This window comes from Phalaenopsis equestris, unplaced genomic scaffold (assembly GCF_001263595.1).
Source record: "Phalaenopsis equestris unplaced genomic scaffold, ASM126359v1 Scaffold001230, whole genome shotgun sequence".
Lineage (NCBI taxonomy): Eukaryota > Viridiplantae > Streptophyta > Magnoliopsida > Asparagales > Orchidaceae > Phalaenopsis > Phalaenopsis equestris.
Genome location: NW_018165669.1, coordinates 141,104 through 164,635, shown reverse-complemented (window position 1 = coordinate 164,635; position 23,532 = coordinate 141,104). Strand labels below are relative to the sequence as shown.

Below are 23,532 nucleotides of genomic sequence, written 5' to 3'. Positions count from 1 at the left end.
GCAATAACACAAAGAAAAAGAAAGCAATATGCATGTTAATTAAGTTTTTATTAAATTAATATAAATATTTAAGATGTTATTAAATGAATATAGTTATATCAATAGCGTGCCAATATTATTTTATATCTATATAACAGTCACAGGCACATCTAAAAATTGTACCACTTAAGATATTTTAATATAAATATTTTTTGCATTTATGTGCACAGATACATTAACGTTCCCCCACAAAAAACCATAAAGAGATGGTTCTATTATAATTAATCATGCACATACAAGCATTCAATATAATCATATCACTCATATTTTGTTCAATTCAATATATTATATATAGCATACATGAATGCATGATAGTAAATAATTGCATATATTCATAGCAATGTCACCAATAAAAAAAGAACATAGAAATTAACATAGAGCTTATACAAATATCTACCAATGCAAAATTACAGAGAAAAACTAAGATATTATCATAGATTAAACGTACGAGACTCACCTCGATGCCGATTATTTTATTTTACCTTGACATCGGTTCTTCTAATTGAAAACCTAATATAAACATAGTATTTATATTACAAAAATTTAAATAAATTATTATTTTAATTAGATATTAACCTTACATTATTATGTAAAAAATTTATATATTTTACTTTATGTAAATCGACTTAATTTCTATTCAATAAATACATAAATATCATATTATTATTATTAATTTTTACTACTAAATAAATTTAATAAACCTTTTACAGCTTACCTCAATCACCCTAAACCATGCAACCTTGTCTCTTTCGCACGGCAGCAGCACACGCGACTCCGTCTCTTACTTCGCAAGGCAGCAACACGCGCGAGGATCACCACTTTGACATCGATGTCTTCGTCGTCTCTGACGTTGTCTCCTCCTCTCTGCTCGCGAGCACGATGTCATTGGCTCAACTTTGGATCGCTCCCACACGAACAATCGATGTCGATGCCTCCTTCCTCCTCAGCGGTGTTGGCATTGTTGTTGATGATACTACTTCAGGCTACACTGTTGTTTGTCTTCGGTTAAGAGGAAACCCCTAGCTTGCACTCATTTCTCGCACTTACCGATCAACTCTTCTGGTATGTTCCTTCCTTCCCCATACAGTATTTTATAAGATGAACTCATCTCCTTGACTTTCAACCCCCTCGCTTCCTCTCCCCTCTGCTCGGTTGCCCGACTCCTAGCCTCATCTTCTTTGATTCTTAGTTTCCCCTCCCCAAGGCAACTGACCTAGACGTTACAGTATAGATTATGGAAAATGTGAAATATGTTCGATGACTACACGTAACAAAAACTAAAAAAAACTAAATTTTGTGCCTAGTATCAATCACAAACAGAACTATAGCAATTCCTCTTTTCCATGGCAGCAAAAGGTTGCTTGTTGTAGCTGCATTTTTTTGCGAACAAATGGAGGGTTTAAACTTCTAAAAATGACTTGCGCACAATTAGGCAAACCACGTCCATAATATATAACCTAAATATAAATGCATGTCTAGCTGCTATTTTCCTTTAATGAGGATCAGGAAACCATATCATGGCTTTTCTATGAAAAAATAAATTAAAATAAAAAATGAAGTAGCTGTTTAGTAGCCCAATTCAAAGGAGAATTTGTTGCATTAAAACCAACAAGTTTTCAAAGGGAAAAAGCAATCATAAATCTTACAAGATGGATTTAGTTGGGTTTACTAAATGCAACGCATAAAGCAGAACAAAGTAAATCCCAGTCTGATGAGATTTATAGAATTTACAGCCGAGCAAGCTCACATTCCCTCTTCTTCTTCACTACTAATGCTCCTTCAATTAGCTTCCCCTAGATTCATTCCACTTTCTTGTGATCTCTCACATTCAGTAAGTTCGACCTTCTCAAATTTGCTTCTATTTTCTATGATTTTTTGCATTAAATTGACCAGAAAAATCGAATGGGGCTGCGTATTTTTCTTCAAGCAAAACATTTTCATGTGGCATCAATAATCTATTATCTTGTACATACCAATCAGAACAAGTTATCTGTCTTAGATCATGTGAAATCCATCAACCCTTCCTATAGACATAACTCGCTGCTTACCAATGTACTAAGCACAGCGATTAAGAAATTCTTAACTGACATCATCAGACACTTAAAAACTTCAAATCATATAATCTATATCTTGGACACTTAAAACTAATCAATTAGTTCCCTTCAGATCCAAACCGACAAACATGCATTCAAAACTTATGAAAGGCTCGCCCTTCTTCAGAATTTGCACATTCAAAGTCCATTGAACTTTAACACCACAAACAATTTATTAAATCTGGATTCACAAGATTTACTAGAATGTCATTTACAAATCCTGCTAACAACCAAGAGAACTCATTAGGTATCGTCAGCATTGAATGCCAATTCTTCTAGATAAAATGAACATATGTACTTTTATCCAAGCAATGGAATCTTTGACGAATTTAACAAAATCCAGCTGCAAGGCACTCAAGCATATCATCTCTTAAGCAATGCAGCAAAATCTTTAAAAGGACCACAAGCACGACAAACTAATTAACCTCAACCGCAAGCAGAACAAAACTAAAATTCAGTGCACGATATACATCAAAACCCAATCTTCAGTCGGGAGAGCAGGCAAGTAAATCAAAAGAAAAATGTAGGTTTATCTATCAACGAGGGGCGAATTACCAAGTGGAAGCAGGCATAGGAGCAACAGAAGAACGCGCATCTTTCACCTGAAACACCCCACGGGCACCATCAAGGTAGGGATCACGGGCCGTAAAGGCGACTTCCAGCATCCATGGTCGACCAGGATGCCGGCATTCACACCGCCTGACTCCTCCCCAACCTACAAGAAGAGATCTCAAGAACCACTGGGAGAGAAAAGCTACTTCCCTGGCTGTGGTGCACTGCACAATAGTAGATCCGAGAGAGTTGAAATGAAGACCAGGAGGAATGGGGTCCAAGAGCGACTGGAGGAGAGTGCCAGTATAGAGAAAGGAGAGAGACAAATAGCGAGAGTGGAGCGAGAGGGAGTTTATCGATGCGCATTAATGAGGCTAACTCTATTTCCCTCTCTCTACAGTGACGCGTGCTCCCTCTGCTCTTTTCCGTTCTCGCCGTTTCTCTGCTCGGGCGCTTTGTGAACGTTGTGATTGGGTTTTGCTTTGGTAAAAAGGCGAGCAGATGAATGGACGGCTTAGATTCAGCAGCACATGTCAAATCTCAAATTATTAACAGATAATTTCTATTAGCAAACCACGAAGACTGTATATGAAACTGCTTGTTCATTCAAAGTTAGATAACCGAATATCTCACTTATCCCATTGAAATTTAGGGTTCACTTGGGCAGCTTTTAAAAATGCAGCGGTATTTTTTAATTATTCTAAGATGATGTTGTTCGAACCCCACGGTCGACCCTTGGGTCACGTTTCTGAATAAACTGTTTATTTTGAAATGTAAAAACTGTCCTAAACGAACCCTTAAAAAGGGTAGAATGGCCAATATTAAGGAAACTTCTCATTTACTTATTTATCAATAATATATCACATAAAAAGAGGGAAATCAACTAGACTTATGATTGAGATCAAAAGACATAAAATAAAATTTTCATTTTTTATAGTTTTTGAATTAACTGTATTTTTTTTTTCCATCAAAAAAACATATATTTTTTGGAACAAATAAAGATGAACTTTTGTTTTAAGGAACAGTTAAAATTGATGGATGTCCATCTTTTAGCTACTAAGTATGGGAAAATTAATTGATAAATAAAGGGGAAATTATCGTGATTTAGGGTCCGTTTGGGGCCGCTTTTTTGCGGCTTCGCGGCCCCGAATCGCGAAAAATAGGCGTTTGGCTCGCAGTGTCGCGACACAGCAAAGTGAAACAGAGCTTTTAGCTTTTTAGCTCGCGAAAAGAATCATTTTGCCCCGCTAAAAACCCTCGTTCCTCCATCCTTGTCACGTGAGTTCTTCTTCTCGAGCCCTTTCTTCTTCCCGCCGAGCCCCGCCAAAAACCCTCGTCCCTTTTTTCTTCTCTTTTTTCTTCCCGCGTGAGTTCTTCTTCCTCGAGCTCTTTCTTCTCCCGCCGACAACCTCGTGCCTTCGCTGTCTCACATGTTTGCCCTTCCTCCGTCGCTCCTCCGGCCGTCGTTCCTCCGCCCATTCCTCCGTCGCTCCTCAGCCGAAAGCCAGGCGAGAACCTCAAGAACCACAACTGAAGCGGAGGAGAGTCAGGCTAGCAGGTATCAATTTCTTCGGCTGTTGAAATGTTATTCTCTTTTTAAGAGATCAATTGTTTCGTTATCGCGAGTGTTTGATTACGATTGATAGCTTTACCTATGTTATTATCGAGATCGTTTTCTGTTTATGTTTCCTTGGATTTGATGTAACATATTGTTATCATCTGCAAATTTAACTATGAAATGAACTATTTTCTTCAATGTTTGTCTTATGCTTTTTCTTTGATTTTGAATTGCAAGATGTGCATAATGCTGTGTTTTGTTTTTTGCTTTTGCCTTCACGAACTATGGTAACTTACCACTAGAATGCTACCTGTTTTTATGAGATGAAATTACAGCCTTTTGTTGTGATGAAATGATATACATAATCACATGTTGCTTATGCAATTGAAAGCCATTTTTCGGTTGTCAGTTAGTGCGTCTAATAAATGCTGTAAAACCGGGATTTTGAGGGGAAAAATTGTTGGCATGAATAATGGGATGATTAGGAGTTGCATTACTACCTTGGTCATTAGTTTTGTTTGGCCAATTTGTTGTTTTTTTTTCTTTTTGATTGATTGATTTTGGTTAGTTCCTCATCGGGGATTTGTTAATTTTTGGACTTGGTATGACAGGAAGAGTTGTTGATTTCCTTAGCCTTGGCGACCCACATACTTCCTATCAGTGATTTGATGATAATAAAATTTATGTTGTTTCATTTAATAGTTAAATGTTTTTTACAAGTAATCCAATTATCAATAATCATCGTCATTGTGACAATTCAAGTAACCCAATTGTGAGTATCGTATTAACATAGTGATGAAATAGCATTTGAAGAAGTATCTTGTATTTTATTAAGATTACTTAATTGTGTTTTTATGACAAGTTATTGATTTAATTTGTATTATATTTGATTGATTGACTTGGTTTTTCAAACTTCATCATATAATATAATTTGTTTTAATATTAATTTCAATAAATTATGTATTTTTTATTATTTCCTATGCGTTGGAAGAGGCTTGTGCAGTTTTTTTCATGGATGGCATCTGTGAAAGCCTTGTAACTGCTAGTCAAATTACTCGTTGAAGAAAATTTACTAATCTTTACAGCTCAATTTTTTTTGGGGATCTTTTGTTACTTTTTTGCTTTTGTTTGGAGAATTTTATTGTCACGTTTTATTTTATATAAAGCTCAAAAAATGAGAAAAATAGCACCACAAACCAAAGAAAATCCTAAAAAAACCAAAAACTTGTACTACTTGATTCTTCCTCACCATGAACTGAATTTCTTTTATCACCACCGTAGTTGTCATGCTTAACAATGCCAAAAAATTCAACATTATAAAGGCAAATACCAAATACGTTTACGTTCAGATGTTTTTTAGCAACGTTTACGTTCAGATGTTCATAAAAGATGAAAAATTAAAATATATGTGTTTGATTATCAAAGCTTGATATTCATAACTTTTACAATTACCCAACATTTACATTTATTATTTATTTAACACATTCAAGTTCCACTACTCTATTACATAAAAAATTTTACTTATGAAATTAAAAAAATTTCACTGTTACAATCATTCTTTAAACAGTTTTACCAAACAAGGGCAAAATGGTCATTTTTTCAGAAATAGCTGCTCTGCAGCTGTTTTTACACAGCTGCACCAAACAGACAGCCAGCTTCACCTCAGTTGTTTCGCAGCAGCAGTTTCCTGAGGCAGCGCAGCTGCAGCTGTGCCAAACAGAGCCTAAATTTCATGCATGTCAGCGGCAACTGAAAAGCTGTGAAGCTGCAGCTGTGTCAAACAGAGCCTTAATGAGCCACTTAAGTCTTAAATAAAAAAATAATTACATTAAATACTAAATAATATTATTATATTTAAAAAATTTATAATATTCTCCCACTTGACCTATTAGTCTAAATTTCATGCATGTTATCACATGTACATATATGAAATCTCTCTTAAATCATTATAATTATACAAAAGTTTTTAAAAAAATGAATGGGATTTAAATAGGCATCACAAAATTCTTATATATAAACATACCTATCTAATTTTCTTATCTTTATTAATATAGTAAACTATTGTATAAATTAAATTAAAAAATCATTATATTAACTTATCTAAAATAAAACTCATTTTTTATTCATATCTTTTGATTTGATTTGAATCAGTAGGTGTCGACCGCCAAATTGAAATTTTGTCGGTTGCTTTAAAAATAATTTTTTTAATTTTGAATGTTGAGACCGAACAAAACTCATTGTCTAATAGTTCAGATAATTGAGCACAATATCATAAGTGATATATTATCTCGAAAGATAAACGTATCACTTATAAGTATGTTTGATGATCATGACTTTCTATATAGATGTTTATTGTGATGTATGTGATTATATGTTTAATTTCTTTAATAATTATTCTTATTTTTCAACGAAGTTAAAAACTTAATCCAAAGCAAAAGTTAGGCAAATTTTTCACTATGAAGCAAAGAAAATACATTTATAATATTTAAATATGGGATAATATGCAAGTAAATGTATCATTATCAAGTAATATATGACTTTTTGATTAAACCCCGAATATCGAACCCACGAGAAAAACTGGCAAAATGCACTTTTTTTTAAAAAAAAATTATAAAGTTTAGATAACAAAAATCCTATTTAGCAAAATATTCTTACTTAAACTTAAGATACTATAATAAAAATGAAAATTTGATTTTTTTTTTATTTTTGATATTTAAAAATAAAGTAAGCAACTAATTAACTTTATCAAAAATATGCATATCAAAAATTTGCAAGATGAAGGCAATGTAAGCAAAATATATTTATTTTTTATCATGAATCAGTAACAAGTATAGAAATTTTGTTGTGAAAGTATTTTAAATGTGTTGTGTCAAATAGAAACAATAATATTCTTTACCCTTACCAGAGATGTTATAAAGAACATTGGCTAAACTATAGTTTGAATAATCTTGAAGACTGACTAGGCAGGAAAGTTACTAGCTCTCACTTTAGAGTTCCCTTTTCTCCATCCACCTGGGAGCTAACATCTCGTATCAAAACCTAAAATTATAAATCAAATTGGGTGCTTTAGTCTGTCACTCAAATGTCCTCTAATTCTACACCCATGAAAGTTTATTTCCCTATTTATTTGCACTCAACCCCATGACCTACATTCTCATCCATGAAATCAATATGGGATTATTACCATTTATAGACTGAGACAATATTATCTCGAATCTTACATGTTCTCACAACATGTATTAACATCTTAATTGGCTATATTAAAAAGTAAATGTACAATGTTTCAAATCAATACAACTTCTTCCAACATTGAAATTTAATACTTCACACAACTTCCTTTTAACACTTAATTACTTATCATTTTAAGAAAAAAGATAAAGAAAACTACTTAGAATTCATGGAGAAAACACAACCGCACATGAGTTTAAAAGTAGAAGTCATGCACACAAACAAGTCATGCACACAAACATGCACACAAACAAGAAATCTAAATTAAAATCAAATGTAGTCACAAAGATAAACACTTATCTTAAATCCACTCCACCAAATGTCTTGTAGTTTCTTTGAATTTTCTTTCTTCACTCACAATACAAACTAAAACTTAAAATAAAATAAAAGTGGTCGGCGGCGGCGGTTATTTGGATGGATCATGGTTGTTGGCTCTCTTCTCTTGATGATCCAAATCTTCTTTATTAAAAATCCAAAGGGTGTCTTGGTGTCTCTTCAAAATGTGTCTCTATTCAATGAATCTTCTAGAAGTTGCATTCTTTCAAAAGCCAATTGAATGAATTTTCGTGTCCATGGGTTATTTCCCACGTTTTTACCAAGGGTTGCTTCAAACACCTCTTCAAAAATTCATCTAAATTCAATGAATCATGAAATAACTATTTATGGCGCTTAAGGGAGGGGTACTTGGTGCTTAGGTGTGGCTCTCTTTGTATAATTGGCGCGTAAGCGCCAGTCCTGGGCGCTTAGATGCCTCAGTTTATTTTTGCACCTTCTTCATTTTTTTCCAAATTTAACCCTTTTTCACTCCTTTTACTATTTTTCATTCATTTGATTGTATCTGAAATAAAAACACACATATATCTTTCATTAAAGTGCAATATCTCAAAAATAGGTATAAAAATGTGTATAAAAAGTTTATATATTTTAGATGTATCAAAATCTCCAAACTTAAAATGTTACTCGTTCTCAAGTGACACTTCAATCTCTTAAAAACTAAATAAGTAAATGATGTATATGAGTTTCTTTATGAGTTACTAAAATTTTGATGTAGAAATATAGTAGTCCAATTTAGAAAAAATATTAAAAAATGAGACCAACTTAGAGTTTAAAAATTTTTAATGTTAAGAAATATGAAAATACGAGTTTCTATCTAGTTCAGAAATATTGCAGATTCTCCAAATATAGAGTTTAGGTATTCTATAATCTCCACTTAAAAATTTTTATTAAGCATAATTTTAATTACCATATTATATTATTAAGCTTAAGTGTTTCTCAAGTCTTATACTTTAGAAAGATCAGATGTTGAACCAATTTTTTATTAGACATTAATCCTCATGCTTCTCCTCCCATTTTTAATTTTTCTATTCTCTTTCTTTTTCTTTTTCTTTTTTTCTTTTTCTTCCTCTTTTTTTTTATTTTTCTCTTTTTCAGGTAAGAATTACTATATCTGGATAGGTCTTTAATGATTTTGAATTTCACTCTTTCTTTCTTAAAACAAAATCCTGATATAAATCTTTTACTTAAGAATATAATAATAGTTTTGAAAATTATTTTCAATAAAAGAAATTTAAGTTTTGAAAATAAAAGTCTAACTTTTCTATATATTTCAAATATGCAATTTCTCCTACTAAAGATAGCTACATTATACTTATCATTTTTCACACTAAAAATTTTTACCTCTAAGTTTTTCTTCATTACCATAAATTTTTATCAAATTCTCTTACTCATTTCTATATTCAAAATTTTACTTTCCTAATATAACTTCATATACATGATCATTTTTCTTCAAATCAAAATCAAATTTATTAAAAATACATTTGAGAACAAATAAATTTCAAGTTTTTAAAAAAAATTTCATCCCTCCCCCAAACTTTAATTTTTAATAAAATAAAACATTTTAGCATCTCATATAAATATTGGCAGGAATGAAAACTAAAATAACATGCTAGAAGGAATTTTTACATCCTAAATATGCAAGTACAAAAATTAAAAACAGGAGTAAAAATTAAATTGATCAAATTTTAATTTACTTAACGTATAGAGATTCATTAGACTTCTATGCAGTGGAGTATAACATAAAAGCAAACAAACACACTAACAAACATTCACAACTGCAACATAAGGAAAAATATCTTGTAGCAAATTACAAATTTAAAACATGCAGCTTTTAAGTGATAAGTTAGCTATATTCTAAACCTTCCTAAAATCCAGAATTAAGTTCAGCACAGACTAACTAAATATACTACACAACACAGCTAACACAATTACTTCCACAAAACATAATAACTACTCATAAAAATAGGAATACATCATAGTAGTGTCTAATGAAACAAAACATAACAAAAACTAACAATCTCAACAAATACATCTCTAAGCACAATAAAAAAAGTACAGAATGACTGCTCCATCAATAGTTCACATGAATACATAAAATAAAAATCAAACAAAACTATAAATCCAATCTAGTCATCCACATCCTCTATGTCACTCACATCGCTATGCTAAGGAATTGCATGCTCATATAGTAGATATCTTAAGTATTGAGTAAAAACTAAATCTTGGTTAACTCTCATGAGGTTTTCCATAGCTAAGTTGTATTCTCTCTCATAATCACTACGTCTCTTCATGTATCCATCCATATGTTATACAAAATTTTCTAAATTTAATACCTTATCTGCAATGTAGTTAACATTATCTAGAATCCTTTGCAATAGTTGTGACTGAGAATCAGATCCAAAAGTCTGACCCTGAGATGTAGAAGCATGTACAGTAGAAGCTCGAGATGTCGAATCAGCAGAACTACTAGAAAATTCTCCTCTCCAACCACAGATGGAATGATGTGAATAAGATTTCATATTCACACTGATAATGGGCTTAAGAGGTTGCAATCCTAGCTATCAAATCTAAATCCAGCCTGCTGGCATAACGAAAGGATCAAGGATGCAAATCCCAAACCTACAGTAGTAGTGGCAATGGCAGAATTGATAATAAAAGTTGCTTCAAAATTTTTATGAATCAAAGCTCCAATGTCGATGGGCTTGAACTACTGGATGCAATAGTTCAAAGTTGCTTGATCACGGGTCACTTCACTAAGATAATTGGTAGGCAGCAGATGATCAGAAATGAAATAATGTCATGCCTTTGCAATGAAATCCAACTTCGAAGTGGAAAAGTTAACTCTCCTTTCATTTGTAATTTTCCAAAGCCCTCTCCCACCAGTCAAAGATGAAATTATTTCATCAAACTCTTCCTCAGTAGGACTATAGTTCGAATAAAACTATAAAGTGCTCGGGGGAAAATGATAAAACTGAGTTATTAAATCAAGTGAAAAAGACAGTCTTTCCCCTCGCCATGACTCATTCTTCTTTAGCTTCAGGGAGATTCGCATGGAACTACTACACCACAGAAATCACTGCTACAGCAGAAAAATAATAGAATCGTTCCCACTGGCAACGAACAATCAAATCCTCTACAACTCCTCCCTGACTTTTAAAACAATGCTCAGGAATCAACTTCCTCGATTGCAGTGCATCACTGTATCGATCCTGAGTTCTCGCACTAACAAATTTGCTTGAATCAAATTGGGACTTTCCTTTACTCCTCTTCATTCTTGGTGCTATTTCTAAAAAATTATATAAAATTTACAATAAATTCCAAATTCAACTCTAAATCACTAAACTCAACTCCTAAAAGCTTAAACTACCAAATCCATGTATTTTTCATAGATTTTTCTCAAATTTTCACCATGAATAATGATTTTTGGGTAGATCAGTCATGATTTTGCTCAAAATACATGGTTAAAATAAAAAAATTTTACAAAAAAGTGAAGCTCTTATCTCAACGATATCAAATCTAGTAATTTTTGCTCCAAAATACCAAGAAATCTCCAAAATAAGTGTGCCCTAACTTCAAAATTGCAAAAATTCGAGGAAGAAGATGAAGGCGACGTGCGAAAATGGTGTTTTTCAGACAGAATCATCACTTAAAACGTTCATGAACCGACACTTAAGCACGTGGTCTTGACGCTTATGCGTCAATGCACCAATTTTGATTTTTTTTTAATTTAAGTGAAATGCTCTCTTAGCCTAAGTTAACCAACCCTTCATATTCTCATAACTCTTTATCAACTACTTTCTTCCTTTCAACTCTCCTCTTACTCAAGATTCACCAATCTTAACTAATTTGATTCAATACTAAATAACACAAAATTTCACACAAAAAAACACTTATATTCCTTATATTCATTCCACTTATATTCATTTACAAATGATTACAATCATTTTTAATATGTAGATTCTCCATCCAAATGGTCTTGGATGAAAAAATTCCTAAGCACAATCACTAAACAATCATCACATTAATAACACACTAAGCACACTTAACATTAACAATCAAACACTAAACAATTATCCTCATGCTTCGTGTGTAGTTTTCTTTCTTTCTCCATGCAATATAAAGTAATTAAGTAAGTGATTTTGATTTTGTTGAAGCAAACTCGTATTTGTTAGGTGTTTATGATATTTGCAAGTCACACAGCATAGGAAACCTCCTTAATAAATCCAACCTCGATGAGCTTTTTGGTCTCTTCAGTGATCATCAACTCCACACTCGGATCAATGACTTAATGATGAACGAGTACTTTTGGGGCTAACCCAGGAATCTCAAAATAGCTTCAAGCAAGACAGTCATGAAACTCATTCAAGATTTATATGATTCTAGCAGCCTTAGAATCTGATAAGAGTTTACATATAAAAGTATGAAGAGGATCGTCAACCGTACTAAGGTTGACTTCGATCAACTCATTGACGGTCGAAGAGACACCATCTTCAAGCTCATGAAGAGCGTACATAAGTTTGACCTCCTCACTAGTTGATGTGAGTATCTTAATGTCTTCGAGTGTAGTAATCATCCTATATGAAGCACTGGGGAGTTTGGTTTTATTAAAATGGCATAGCTTAATCTAGACCTTTCCCCTAGGGAGTCTATTTTGTAATATAGCCTTACACATATTGGCTTGGCGAATGGACTATTTCATGCGCAACAATCCAACATCAAATATTTTATCAATGAGGAGAGAAATAATAAGAAGGAATATCCTCTGCTTCTTCATTCTCCTCATTAAAAATCATTACATCATTGTTAATTACATGAGGACTAGCTTTATAAAATAAAACACCCTTCTCCTTAGACTCAAGTCTTGGAGATACATAAAAGGTCATTAATTCTTCAACTTCTAATTCATTTACAATTTTAAGTCCTTTGTGGTGACCCTGTGGTACTAAGTCAATGTTCAAAATCTTATCTGATAAAGATAATCAAGATAAATAGGGGACCATGATCAGTGAGGGTCGCAGAAGTATCCCCTCATTAGTGGCTTCCTGACTATAGCCATACAAGCATCTCGAGCTCCCTACTGGCAAAGCCTTGTCCTAATCAAACTTAAAGTCTAATACAACTTTGATCTTTTCCATAACTAATGGCAAAGTGGAGAGCTTAAGCTCTTGCTTTGAAGTTATAGGGACACGGCACCTTTCCTCTTATTTTGTCACCTCCTTGCCTTTATTCAGGTGAGAACTAGAAAGGGGAACAACTTGTGGACATCCATAGTACTTTAGGTTTGGAGAGATGCCTTAGAGGGTGCATAGTACTCGACATCATCATGGACTTCTGCCTTATTAATATAAAAGGGCTAAATATCCTCGGGGATAAAAACTCTTCTCTCTCTTGCATGTATTTAATGCATAGATGGAGGGTCAAAGGTACCATTCCATACTCATGGATCCATGGAATTCTAAGAAAGACTCTAAAGGAAGTGTTTCTGTTGGTCACATGGAACTTGGCTTCACTCTTAAAGTCTCCAAATTGGAGAGTTAACGTAATATAGCCTAGTGTCTTTTGACCATTTTCATTGAAGCCATTGAGCATAATCCTATTGGAGCATAGTCTCCTTGTATTTAAGTAGAGTAGCTTACGGGTATAGACACTTATGATATTCATCAAAGCGATGGGATCAACCAATATATGGTCTAATGGTGTTATGTATATACCGACCGTCACTAAAAAGGACGTTTATGGTCTGTATTGCTCGATAATAAGTCCTCATAGGAGAAGGTAATGACAACTACATTTTATAGTGTAACCACCTCTTTCATCCTCTCTTTGGAATAATTATCATGAAAGACTTTGGGATTTAAGGTAACCATCATCAAAGTCTCCCTAAGCTTAGAAGAAAGAAAGAGTGCATTATAAATGTTCAAAGCAGCTTGCAAAATTTTGAGATGTACCAACACATTATAGTCCACCACATTAGAAAGATCTTTAATTCCTTCACTAGAGAATTTGAGATGATCATCTACCTCTTAGGTGATGACATATTCCCCTTTTCCTTAGAATTAGGCATGGTCATCCTAAATCTACATTTCATCTGTAATGTATCTTCTTTGTGATATGACATACACTTGTTAATGTAGTAATTTATCTTTTCTGATTGCAACCATAACTTTGACATTAATTTTTTTGTTATGTACAAATCTTTTGGAGCTAAATAATCTGCAGTGTTTGTCTCCTTTAATATTGTTTCTACCTGATTGAAGCATTTCTTAGGCATGTTGAAATTGGATTTAATACTCAGCATTCTCAGGGCATCTGATAACTTTGTATGTGAAGTGCATCCTTCCCACAGGTTCTTGTGCAACATTTAATAATTTAAGAATTTTGCTCATTGTTAAGTTCTTGATCAGCATTAATCTCTCCCAACAAAATGAGATCTATTGACATCATCAATCATTTTCTCATACATGCAAAATTATGAACCGTTGGAGGGGCATAACTTGATGTGGGCCTCAACATGATCGTATTGAACATCTAGCTCAAACTCACCATGTGAAGTCCAACACTAATAATCTGATATAAATCCCATATGGTATAGATCCAACTTCACTTTGTAAGAAGTCAAGTAAGCTCGATTCTTGTGCTTTACACAAAGGTATCATAACATGTCTTCTGAAAGGTAATCAGTGAATTGTGACGTCGTCTGTATGAATTCCTCAACACCAGTCAATAACCCATTGGTAAGTCAGTTTCTTCCTATATATAATTTGTTATACATTCATGATCTTATGTTTCGAATATCCATCTGTATCATAGATGCAACTCTATAGATCAGCACAATTAGATATAGGTCATTCAAACAATACAAAACTCATGTATTGCATACATACAAGTTTAGTGGGGTCGGCTACATAAATCTTTTTTCTTCATTGCATCCAACTAAGTGCCATATTTTTCATTTAATTCTAATAGATTGAGATCATTTTTTATACAACGTGCCTTCTTATTCTTAGGTCAACCTTGACTTTTCTTAACAAAAGTCATATTTATAACATCTACTGTCCTAATAGGGTTATTAGATGATCGACGTTTAAGGTGAAAAAACAACAAAGTATTTTTCCCACAAAGGGTGGCCGAATACATGAAACTTTTTTATCTACTGTGTTCGATTGAGTGTCATACTTTCATTAAATTAATAGAGTAAAATCATTTTTATAAAACCATAAATCTCCAATGGGGAAACTTAAATCCTATAAATCCACCGATTTATAGGATTTACTAAATCCCAGATTTGCAGCTAATATGTGAAATCCATATTTACAACATCCTGTGATTTATTTTGTCCAAATTGACAGTCTATTAAGATTGCTGAAATCCTGCCTAGATCTAATTTTAAATATATTGCCAGACAACCGCTACATTTTTACCACCTAAACTTACAATTCACAAATAAAAAAAAACACACACACACAACTATGTGCAGTACATAGCTAACACAAACTTTTTTTTTGTGCATTTACATAGCACAAAATTCTCATGTATTTACATATCTCACGCCTAAACTTTTATATTTAGGCACATAGCACTCAAATCCTAAAACTTTTTTTGGGTCATTTACATACATATCACAAAATTCTTATGTAATTACATATCTTACACCTCAACTTCTATATTTGGACACATATCACTCAAATCTTTAATATCACATCAAAAATAGCACTAACACCACCTAAATACAAAGCCTAAGCACTACATAGCTAACAAAATTTTTTTTTGCGGCATTTACATACATAGCTCAAAACTCTTATGTATTTACATATCTCACATCTAAACTTTTATATTTAGACACATAACACTCAAATCTGTAGACTTCTTTGGGTCATTTACATACATAGGACAAAATTCTTATGTATTTACATTTCTCACGCCTAAACTTTTATATTTAGACGCATAGTACTCAAATCCTTATCAAATCAAAAATAGCGCTAATAGCACAAAAGAAACCATCTGCATTCATATCTAACAACAAAAACCATCTAATCCTTATGCATTGCATATCAAAGAACAAAATTTTCATTTTTACACATGCTAGAAAAAGGAAATCCAAAAGTAACATGAAAGCATGAGTTGAATGAGAAAAAAAATCAAAGCGTGGAGGCGTAGAAGAGGATTTCTCACATTAAACACAAAATAAGCATTGAGAATGAGCCAGAGATGCCAGAAACCATGTTTTCGACACGGAGGAGTGCTAGAGGTGGGGAAGCTGCGATCTAGAAGAAGAAAGGAGAAAATGAAGGTCGTGGCTCGGGATGGGATATTTTAGGCATTAGAGACCCTAATTCTAATGCAATGACTCTATAGATCGATTACACTGTTGTGAATAAAATTATTATAATAAAATATCATTATTAAATTTATATTTTTATAGAACACATTACATAATTATTATATTTTTAATTTTGTGTTGAATCTTCCAAATGGGTATGCAGGTAATAATTAAATAAAAAATATTTATTTTCTTACAAATAAGTTTTATTTTAAAAACTTCATAGATATATACAAATTTTACTTAAAAATTAAATAAAAATATTTTTAAATTGAAGCTTAATAGAATCAAAATTTTCAGAAATTTTTTTATTTTTTTCTAATTTATGTTAAATGTTCGTTAAATAAAAAATTGATCAATATATAATATTATGGATCAGTTAATCTTGAATATGTAAGCTTTGACAACAATTAAATCTGCATTTTCAACAATGACAAATATTAAGACAATTTTATGAAATTAAATGAAATATGATTTTGTTGTCTGTTCATTGACAAATATATTGAAGATAATATTATAATAAATTTGTTGTAGCATAAATTCCTGATGACTTCAATACAATGAAGAATTACTTGAAATAATTTTAGATGCATCCTCGTAATGAGTAGATTATTATATATAGATATATATATATATATATATATAATTTGGGTGGGGGAATAGGTAAATTTAATGTTGGGAGAGTGGAAAATGTAATTTCTTATATTTTGAGTGCTATGCAGGAAAAAAACCTTTAAAAAAAAATCAAGCGTATGAAACAATGAAATTTTAAAATATTTAGAGAATATGTATATAAATTCATAACAAGAATATATATACATAAATAAATCATCCATGTGACAAAAAGTTGCTCCCCTAAGAGATCTTCAATACATTAAAGGCCATCACATGGAATTCTGTCCAATAATGTCGTTGATCCCATCAGTGGGCTTAATCAGTTGGCAAATGGTAGTGTCATCCACCATCCAATATCGAGCATTCCGGCGAGCCGTCCTTTATCCCGACGCCATAGAAGGCAATCTCGATCTCCGGCAGGCTGTATAAATCCCGCCACGTGCTGGCGAAACAGAGTTCCCACCCTGGCCGTTGCACTACCATGCTGCGGCACGGAGGAGGGCTAGACAAGGGGAAGTTGCGATCTGGGAGAAAAAAAGAGGAAATGAAGGTTGTGGTTTTGGATGGGTTATTTTAGGTCATTAAAGACCCTAATTTGATGCAATTAAGTAATTATTAGCGTCGGTTGCTTCCGACGTTACTCCAACGCTATGACACCGATTTAGCATCGCTAGCTTGATGAAACCCATCTGCGTTAATATTTAATCCATGAGACAGTGAGTGATGCTAAATAGACGCAAAATGGTCACCAATTTTATGTCGATATTTTAGCTGACGCTAATTTTAATGCAAATCAAGTGTTTTCCTATAGTGGGTTAGTGCCAACCTATAGGTGAAGGTCAACAATGCTGAGTGGAGACGATGGGAGGTGGCAAGCAGTTGGCGGGGATTGATGGGTGGCAGGAGTGTCTGGTTGGGAGGACCGACAACTAGTAACACAGGGCAACTGTTGCTCGAGAACAACTAGTTGTGATGATTAATAAAGCCGTGCAATAGGGGATGGTCGATAACATCCTGTTAAGTGTCAGTTATAAATAGCGAGATGACATCAATTTTGGCAGCCGCAAAAAATGACAAGAAGAGCTGCGGTTAATACTGTATTAAAAATTTGCCCAAATTTGACAATCTCCAATTCGGCCAATTTTAAATTCAACTAAATCTTACAAAACATTTGAACTAATCGGTCAATTTTAAATTCAACTAAATCTTACAAAACATTTGCTTTTCATCCATCCAAAAGCCAAAATTTTGAAAAGCAGTACATTCCATTTTCTTTACATTATAAACACACCAAAACAAACAACCCTTCAAAAGATTTTAAGTACTTGTTAATATACATCAAAACAAACAACCCTTCAAAAGCATCACATTTTAGAAAGAGGACTTCCCTACAAGAGCATCTATTAATGAGTTTAAGAGAAGTCTTGACAAAACAACATCTATAAGTACTTGTTAATATACATCTTGTGGTTAATAGTGGAATCAAGTGGGCCAAGTTTTTTGTTAAACCTTTTATTATCATATAATAAACTAAAATTTTAAACCACCCCCGCCCGCACCCCCCCCCCGCCCGCCCCCCGCCCTTTTTGAAATATTTTATATACATATCCTAAAATAAAAAAGATCTAGATTTAATATTTTATTTGAGATAAAATTGATAATAAAAAAATATTGTATTATAATTGATGAAGCTTGAGATGATTCAAAACGAGAATAAATGATAGCTATATTAAAATTTTTAACAAAGATGAATTTTTTAGGGAATGTTTCCTTCATAGCATTATGCTGAAGACAAAAGTGCATGATGTCTGACAAAAAAAAGATGTTTTCTCTATCACAATGTTAATATTCACAATATTCAAGGCCAATGTAACCATGTTGTAAGTAATATACATGATGAATGAAATATGTGTTAAACGTTTTATTCATTGAAGATTATATTTTTGGAAATTATATTACTAATTTAGCACATCATCAAAATAAATTATTTAAGTTCACCATTTTTCACCTATTCGGTACTTATAACTAATTTGATTTATTCATCTTATAAAAGATATTGTCATTTAAAATTTGCTCATGCTCAAGTAACAAAAAATACAGAAATAATATCAATTGAAGAATAAATGTCAGTAAGAAATTAAATAAAATTGGTACCTTAAAATGTGCAAAAGATAAGGTAAAATGCAGAAATAATATCAATTGAGGAATAAATGCCAGTAAGAAATTAAATAAGACTGGTACCTTAAAATGAGCAGGAGATGCAGGATAAGATAAAAGTCAAGATTTTTTCACCTATCGATACTTATAACTAATTTGATTTATTCCTCTTATAAGGGATATTGTCATTTAAAATTTACTCAAGTAACAAAAAAAATGCAGAAATAATATCAATTGAAAAATAAATGTCAGTAAGAAATTAAATAAGATTGGTACCTTAAAATGTGCAGGAGATGCAGGATAAAATAAAATTTAAGATTTTGTTCACCTATCGGTACTTCTAACTAATTTGATTTATTCATCTTATAAAGGATATTGTCATTTAAAATTTTCTCAAGTAAAAAAAATGCAAAAATAATATCAATTGAAGGATAAATGTTAGTAAGAAATTAAATAAAATTGGTACATTAAAATGTGCAGTAAATTTAAGATTTTTTCACCTATTGATACTTATAACTAATTTGATTTATTCATTTTATAAAGGATATTGTCATTTAAAATTTTCTCAAGTAAAAAAAATGCAAAAATAATATCAATTGAAGGATAAATGTTAGTAAGAAATTAAATAAAATTGGTACATTAAAATGTGCAGGAGATACAAGATAAGGTAAAATTCAAGATTTTTTCACCTATCGGTAATTATAAGTAATTTGATTTATCATCTTATAAAAGATATTGTCATTTAAAATTTGCTCAAGTAACAAAAAATGTAAAAATAATATCAATTGAAGAATAAATGTCAGCAAGAAATTAAATAAAATTGGTACATTAAAATGTGCAGGAGATGTAGGATAAGGTAAAATTCAAAAATTTTTCACCTATCCGTACTTATAACTAATTTGATTTATTCATCTCATAAAAGATATTGTCATTTAAAATTTGCTTAAGAACAAAATATGCAGAAATAATATAAATTGAAGAATAAATGTTAGTAAGAAATTAAATAAAATTGATATCTTAAAATGTGCAGGAGATACATAATAAGGTAAAATTCAAGATTTTTTCACCTATCGGTACTTATAACTAATTTGATTTATTCATCTCATAAAAGATATTGTCATTTAAAATTTGCTTAAGAACAAAATATGCAGAAATAATATAAATTGAAGAATAAATGTTAGTAAGAAATTAAATCAAATCGATACCTTAAAATGTGCAGGAGATACGAGATAGGGTAAAATTAGAGATAGTAAGAAATTAAATCAAATCGGTACCTTAAAATGTGCAGGAGATACAAGATAGGGTAAAATTAGAGATTTTTTCACCTATCGGTACTTATAACTAATTTGATTTATTCATTTTATAGAGGATATTGTCATTTAAAATTTTCTCAAGTATCAAAAAATGCAGAAATAATATCAATTGAAGAATAAATGTCAGCAAGAAATTAAATAAAATTGGTACATTAAAATGTGCAGGAGATGTAGGATAAGGTAAAATTCAAAAATTTTTCACCTATCCGTACTTATAACTAATTTGATTTATTCATCTCATAAAAGATATTGTCATTTAAAATTTGCTTAAGAACAAAATATGCATAAAAAATGTAGAAATAATATCAATTGAGGAATAAATGTCAGCAATAAATTAAATAAAATTAATACCTTAAAATGTGCAGGAGATACACGATAAGGTAAAATTCAAGATTTTTTCATCTATCGGTACTTATACCTAATTTGATTTATTCATTTTATAAAGGATATTGTCATTTAAAATTTGCCCAAGTAACAAAAAATGCAGAAATAATATCAATTGAAGAATAAATATTAGTAAGAAATTAAATAAAATTGGTACATTAAAATGTGCAAGAGATACATGATAAGGTAAAATTCAAGATTTTTTCACATATTGGTACTTAAAACTAATTTGATTTATTCATCTTATAAGGGATATTGTCATTTAAAATTTGCTCAAGTAACAAAAAATGCAGAAATAATATCTATTGAAGAATAAATGTCAGTATGAAATTAAATCAAATTGGTTTCTTAAAATGTGCAGGAGATACAAGATAGAGTAAAATTCGAGATATTTTCACCAATTCAATGCTTATAACTAATTTGATTTATTAATCTTATAAAGGACATTACCATTTAAAATTTGCTCAAGTAACAAAAAAATACAGAAACAATATCAATTGAAGAATAAATGTCAGTACAAAATTAAATCAAATTGGTATCTTAAAATGTGCTGCGGATACAGGATAGGGTAAATTTTGATTTTTTTTGCATAGATTGGTTAAGATGTATGATGTCACTTGTGACATTTTAGAAAAAAATATTAAGAAAATAAATTAATAAGTAAAAGAAGTGAAGCGAATACACCTTATAATGTACGACCTCATTCGATATTATTTTCATTTTCCACCAATATAAAAAATTTCAAAAAATTACTTAACATCTTCAATGTAATTCATTTGATATCAACAACACAATGTCTTCTTTAAAACAAAAAAATAAATTTGATGATATTCTCTTTTTTAGAGGGTTAACTTATTCTATAAAAAAATACGATATGTATTCCAGATAGAAATGACCTTTACTCTAGAGATCAATGACACTGTTTTAAATAATCTTATCACAATAAAATATCATTATTAAATTTATATTTTTATAACAAACATAGATAAACGACTATAAGAGATAAACACAAAGTTTAAAGAACACATTACATAATTATTATTTTTTAATTTTATATTGAATCTTAAAGATGGGTATTGATCATTCAAAATTAAAAATATTTATTCTCTTACAAATAAGTTTTATCTTAAAAACTTCATAGATATATAAAAATTATATTTAAAAATTAAAATAAAATATTTTTAAATTGAAGCTTAATAGAATCAAAATTTTCAGAATTTTTTTTTATTTTTTTAATTTATGTCAAATGTTTGTTAAGATAAAAAAATGATCTTTTATAATATTATTGATCGTTTAATTAGATTAATTTTGACCATGTAAGCTTTGACAACAATTAAATGTGCATTTTCAATTATGACAATTATTAAGACAATTTTATGAAATTAAATGAAATGCGATTTTGTTGTCTTTTCATTGAAAAATATATTGAAGACAATACTAAAATAAATTTGTGTAGCATAAATTCTTGATGATTTCAATACAATGAAGAATCATTTGAAATAATTTAAGATGCATCTTCGTAATGAGTAGACTAAAAAAGAAATATATATATATATATATAGAAAGGATAGTTGTTTGCGAACAGTTCATGTTTGGCTCGTCACAAAGCTCGTATTTGGCTCGTTTGCAAAATTAACGAGCTGAACACGAACAAAGATTTTTTCGTTCGTGTTCGGCTCGTTTTGGCTCGGAATACTACTCCTCCATCATATACATACATTGATGAGTAGTATTTTTAAAAAAAATAATTGACTAAAAGGCTACAAAGATTTATAATCAGTTAAAATTGTTAATTAATAAAATAGAATAAAAATTATTAAATTAGATTCAAATGATATTTTCATACAAATAATAATTTTTAAATTTTCTTCCAATCTTTAATATCTTACGACTACGTGATTAGAGTTGTCAAAAAATTTTTTTGTTCGTGAACGTCTCGTCTTTTGAGCTTGAAAGATAAAATATCTGAACACGTATGTCAATTGTCAATATGCAAATCATGATCGTGGATTAAAATGACTCGTTGTTCGCGAACAGCTCTTTTGGCTCGTTTGCAAAGTTAACGAGCTGAACACGAACAAAAATTTTTTCGTTCGTGTTCGGCTCGTTTTGGCTCCAAATACTACTCCTCAATTATAACATTGATGAGTAGTATTTTTAAAAAAATTAATTGACTAAAAGGCTACAAAGATTTATAATCAGTTAAAATTGTTAATTAATAAAATAGAATAAAAATTATTAAATTAGATTCAAATGATATTTTTATATAAATAATAATTTTTAAATTTTCTTCAAATTTTTAATATCTTACGGTGTCAAAAGAATTTTTTGTTCGTGAACGACTCGTCTTTTGAGCTTGAAAGATAAAGTATCTGAACAGGTATGTCAATTGTCAATATGCAAATCATGATCGTGGCTCTTAATCTTTTTTATTATTTTCTTCCAACAATCGTACTAATAAATTTTAAACAAAGCGTGGTGGCCACTTGCCGGTTATTTAACCGAAGTCGAAGTCCACGTGGCGCATCTGCGCGCGTTGCGCGCTTTATATGACGGTACCTTTTGGCGTCCTGCCACGTGTCGTTCCGGGATTTGTCCTGCGAAATCCCTCGTCGTGCAATGTGATAACCCTATCACCTCCTGCTACCACCCGCTAAGAAAACCACTATAGAGCACTAAGAGACACGAGAAGGAAAGATGGTTTAGCAGGAGAGAATGGCATGGCAGAGTAGAGACGTGTTCATGTGCTATTGCTCTTCTAATGGGCGACAATTCTTTATTGTTTGTTTGGCTGAAAGATAAACAGCTTGCAGAAGCTCTGTTTTGATCCAGAGCTGCTGTAATGGCAGTCGCTCACTTGCGCGTTGTTATGCCGATGGAGTTCTCAACCAGTGTTGGTTTCTCGGATGTGTTAAGGGAAGGAAGAGGTCGGCTGCT

The 23,532-nt window shown here is 31.4% G+C and overlaps 1 protein-coding gene across 2 annotated transcripts in view; it reads right to left on the bottom strand.

Moving 5' to 3' along the window:
* Positions 1-3,151, bottom strand: part of LOC110033595 (receptor-like serine/threonine-protein kinase ALE2) — a 46,864-nt gene extending 43,713 nt beyond the window's left edge. For both annotated transcript variants that reach the window (XM_020737631.1, XM_020737632.1), the window contains exon 1: positions 2,688-3,151. In XM_020737631.1, the coding sequence (XP_020593290.1) occupies positions 2,688-2,797 (110 nt within the window). In that variant the 5' untranslated portion in view covers positions 2,798-3,151. The remainder of the gene's footprint in view (positions 1-2,687) is intronic.
* Positions 3,152-23,532: the final 20,381 nt, after the last annotated feature.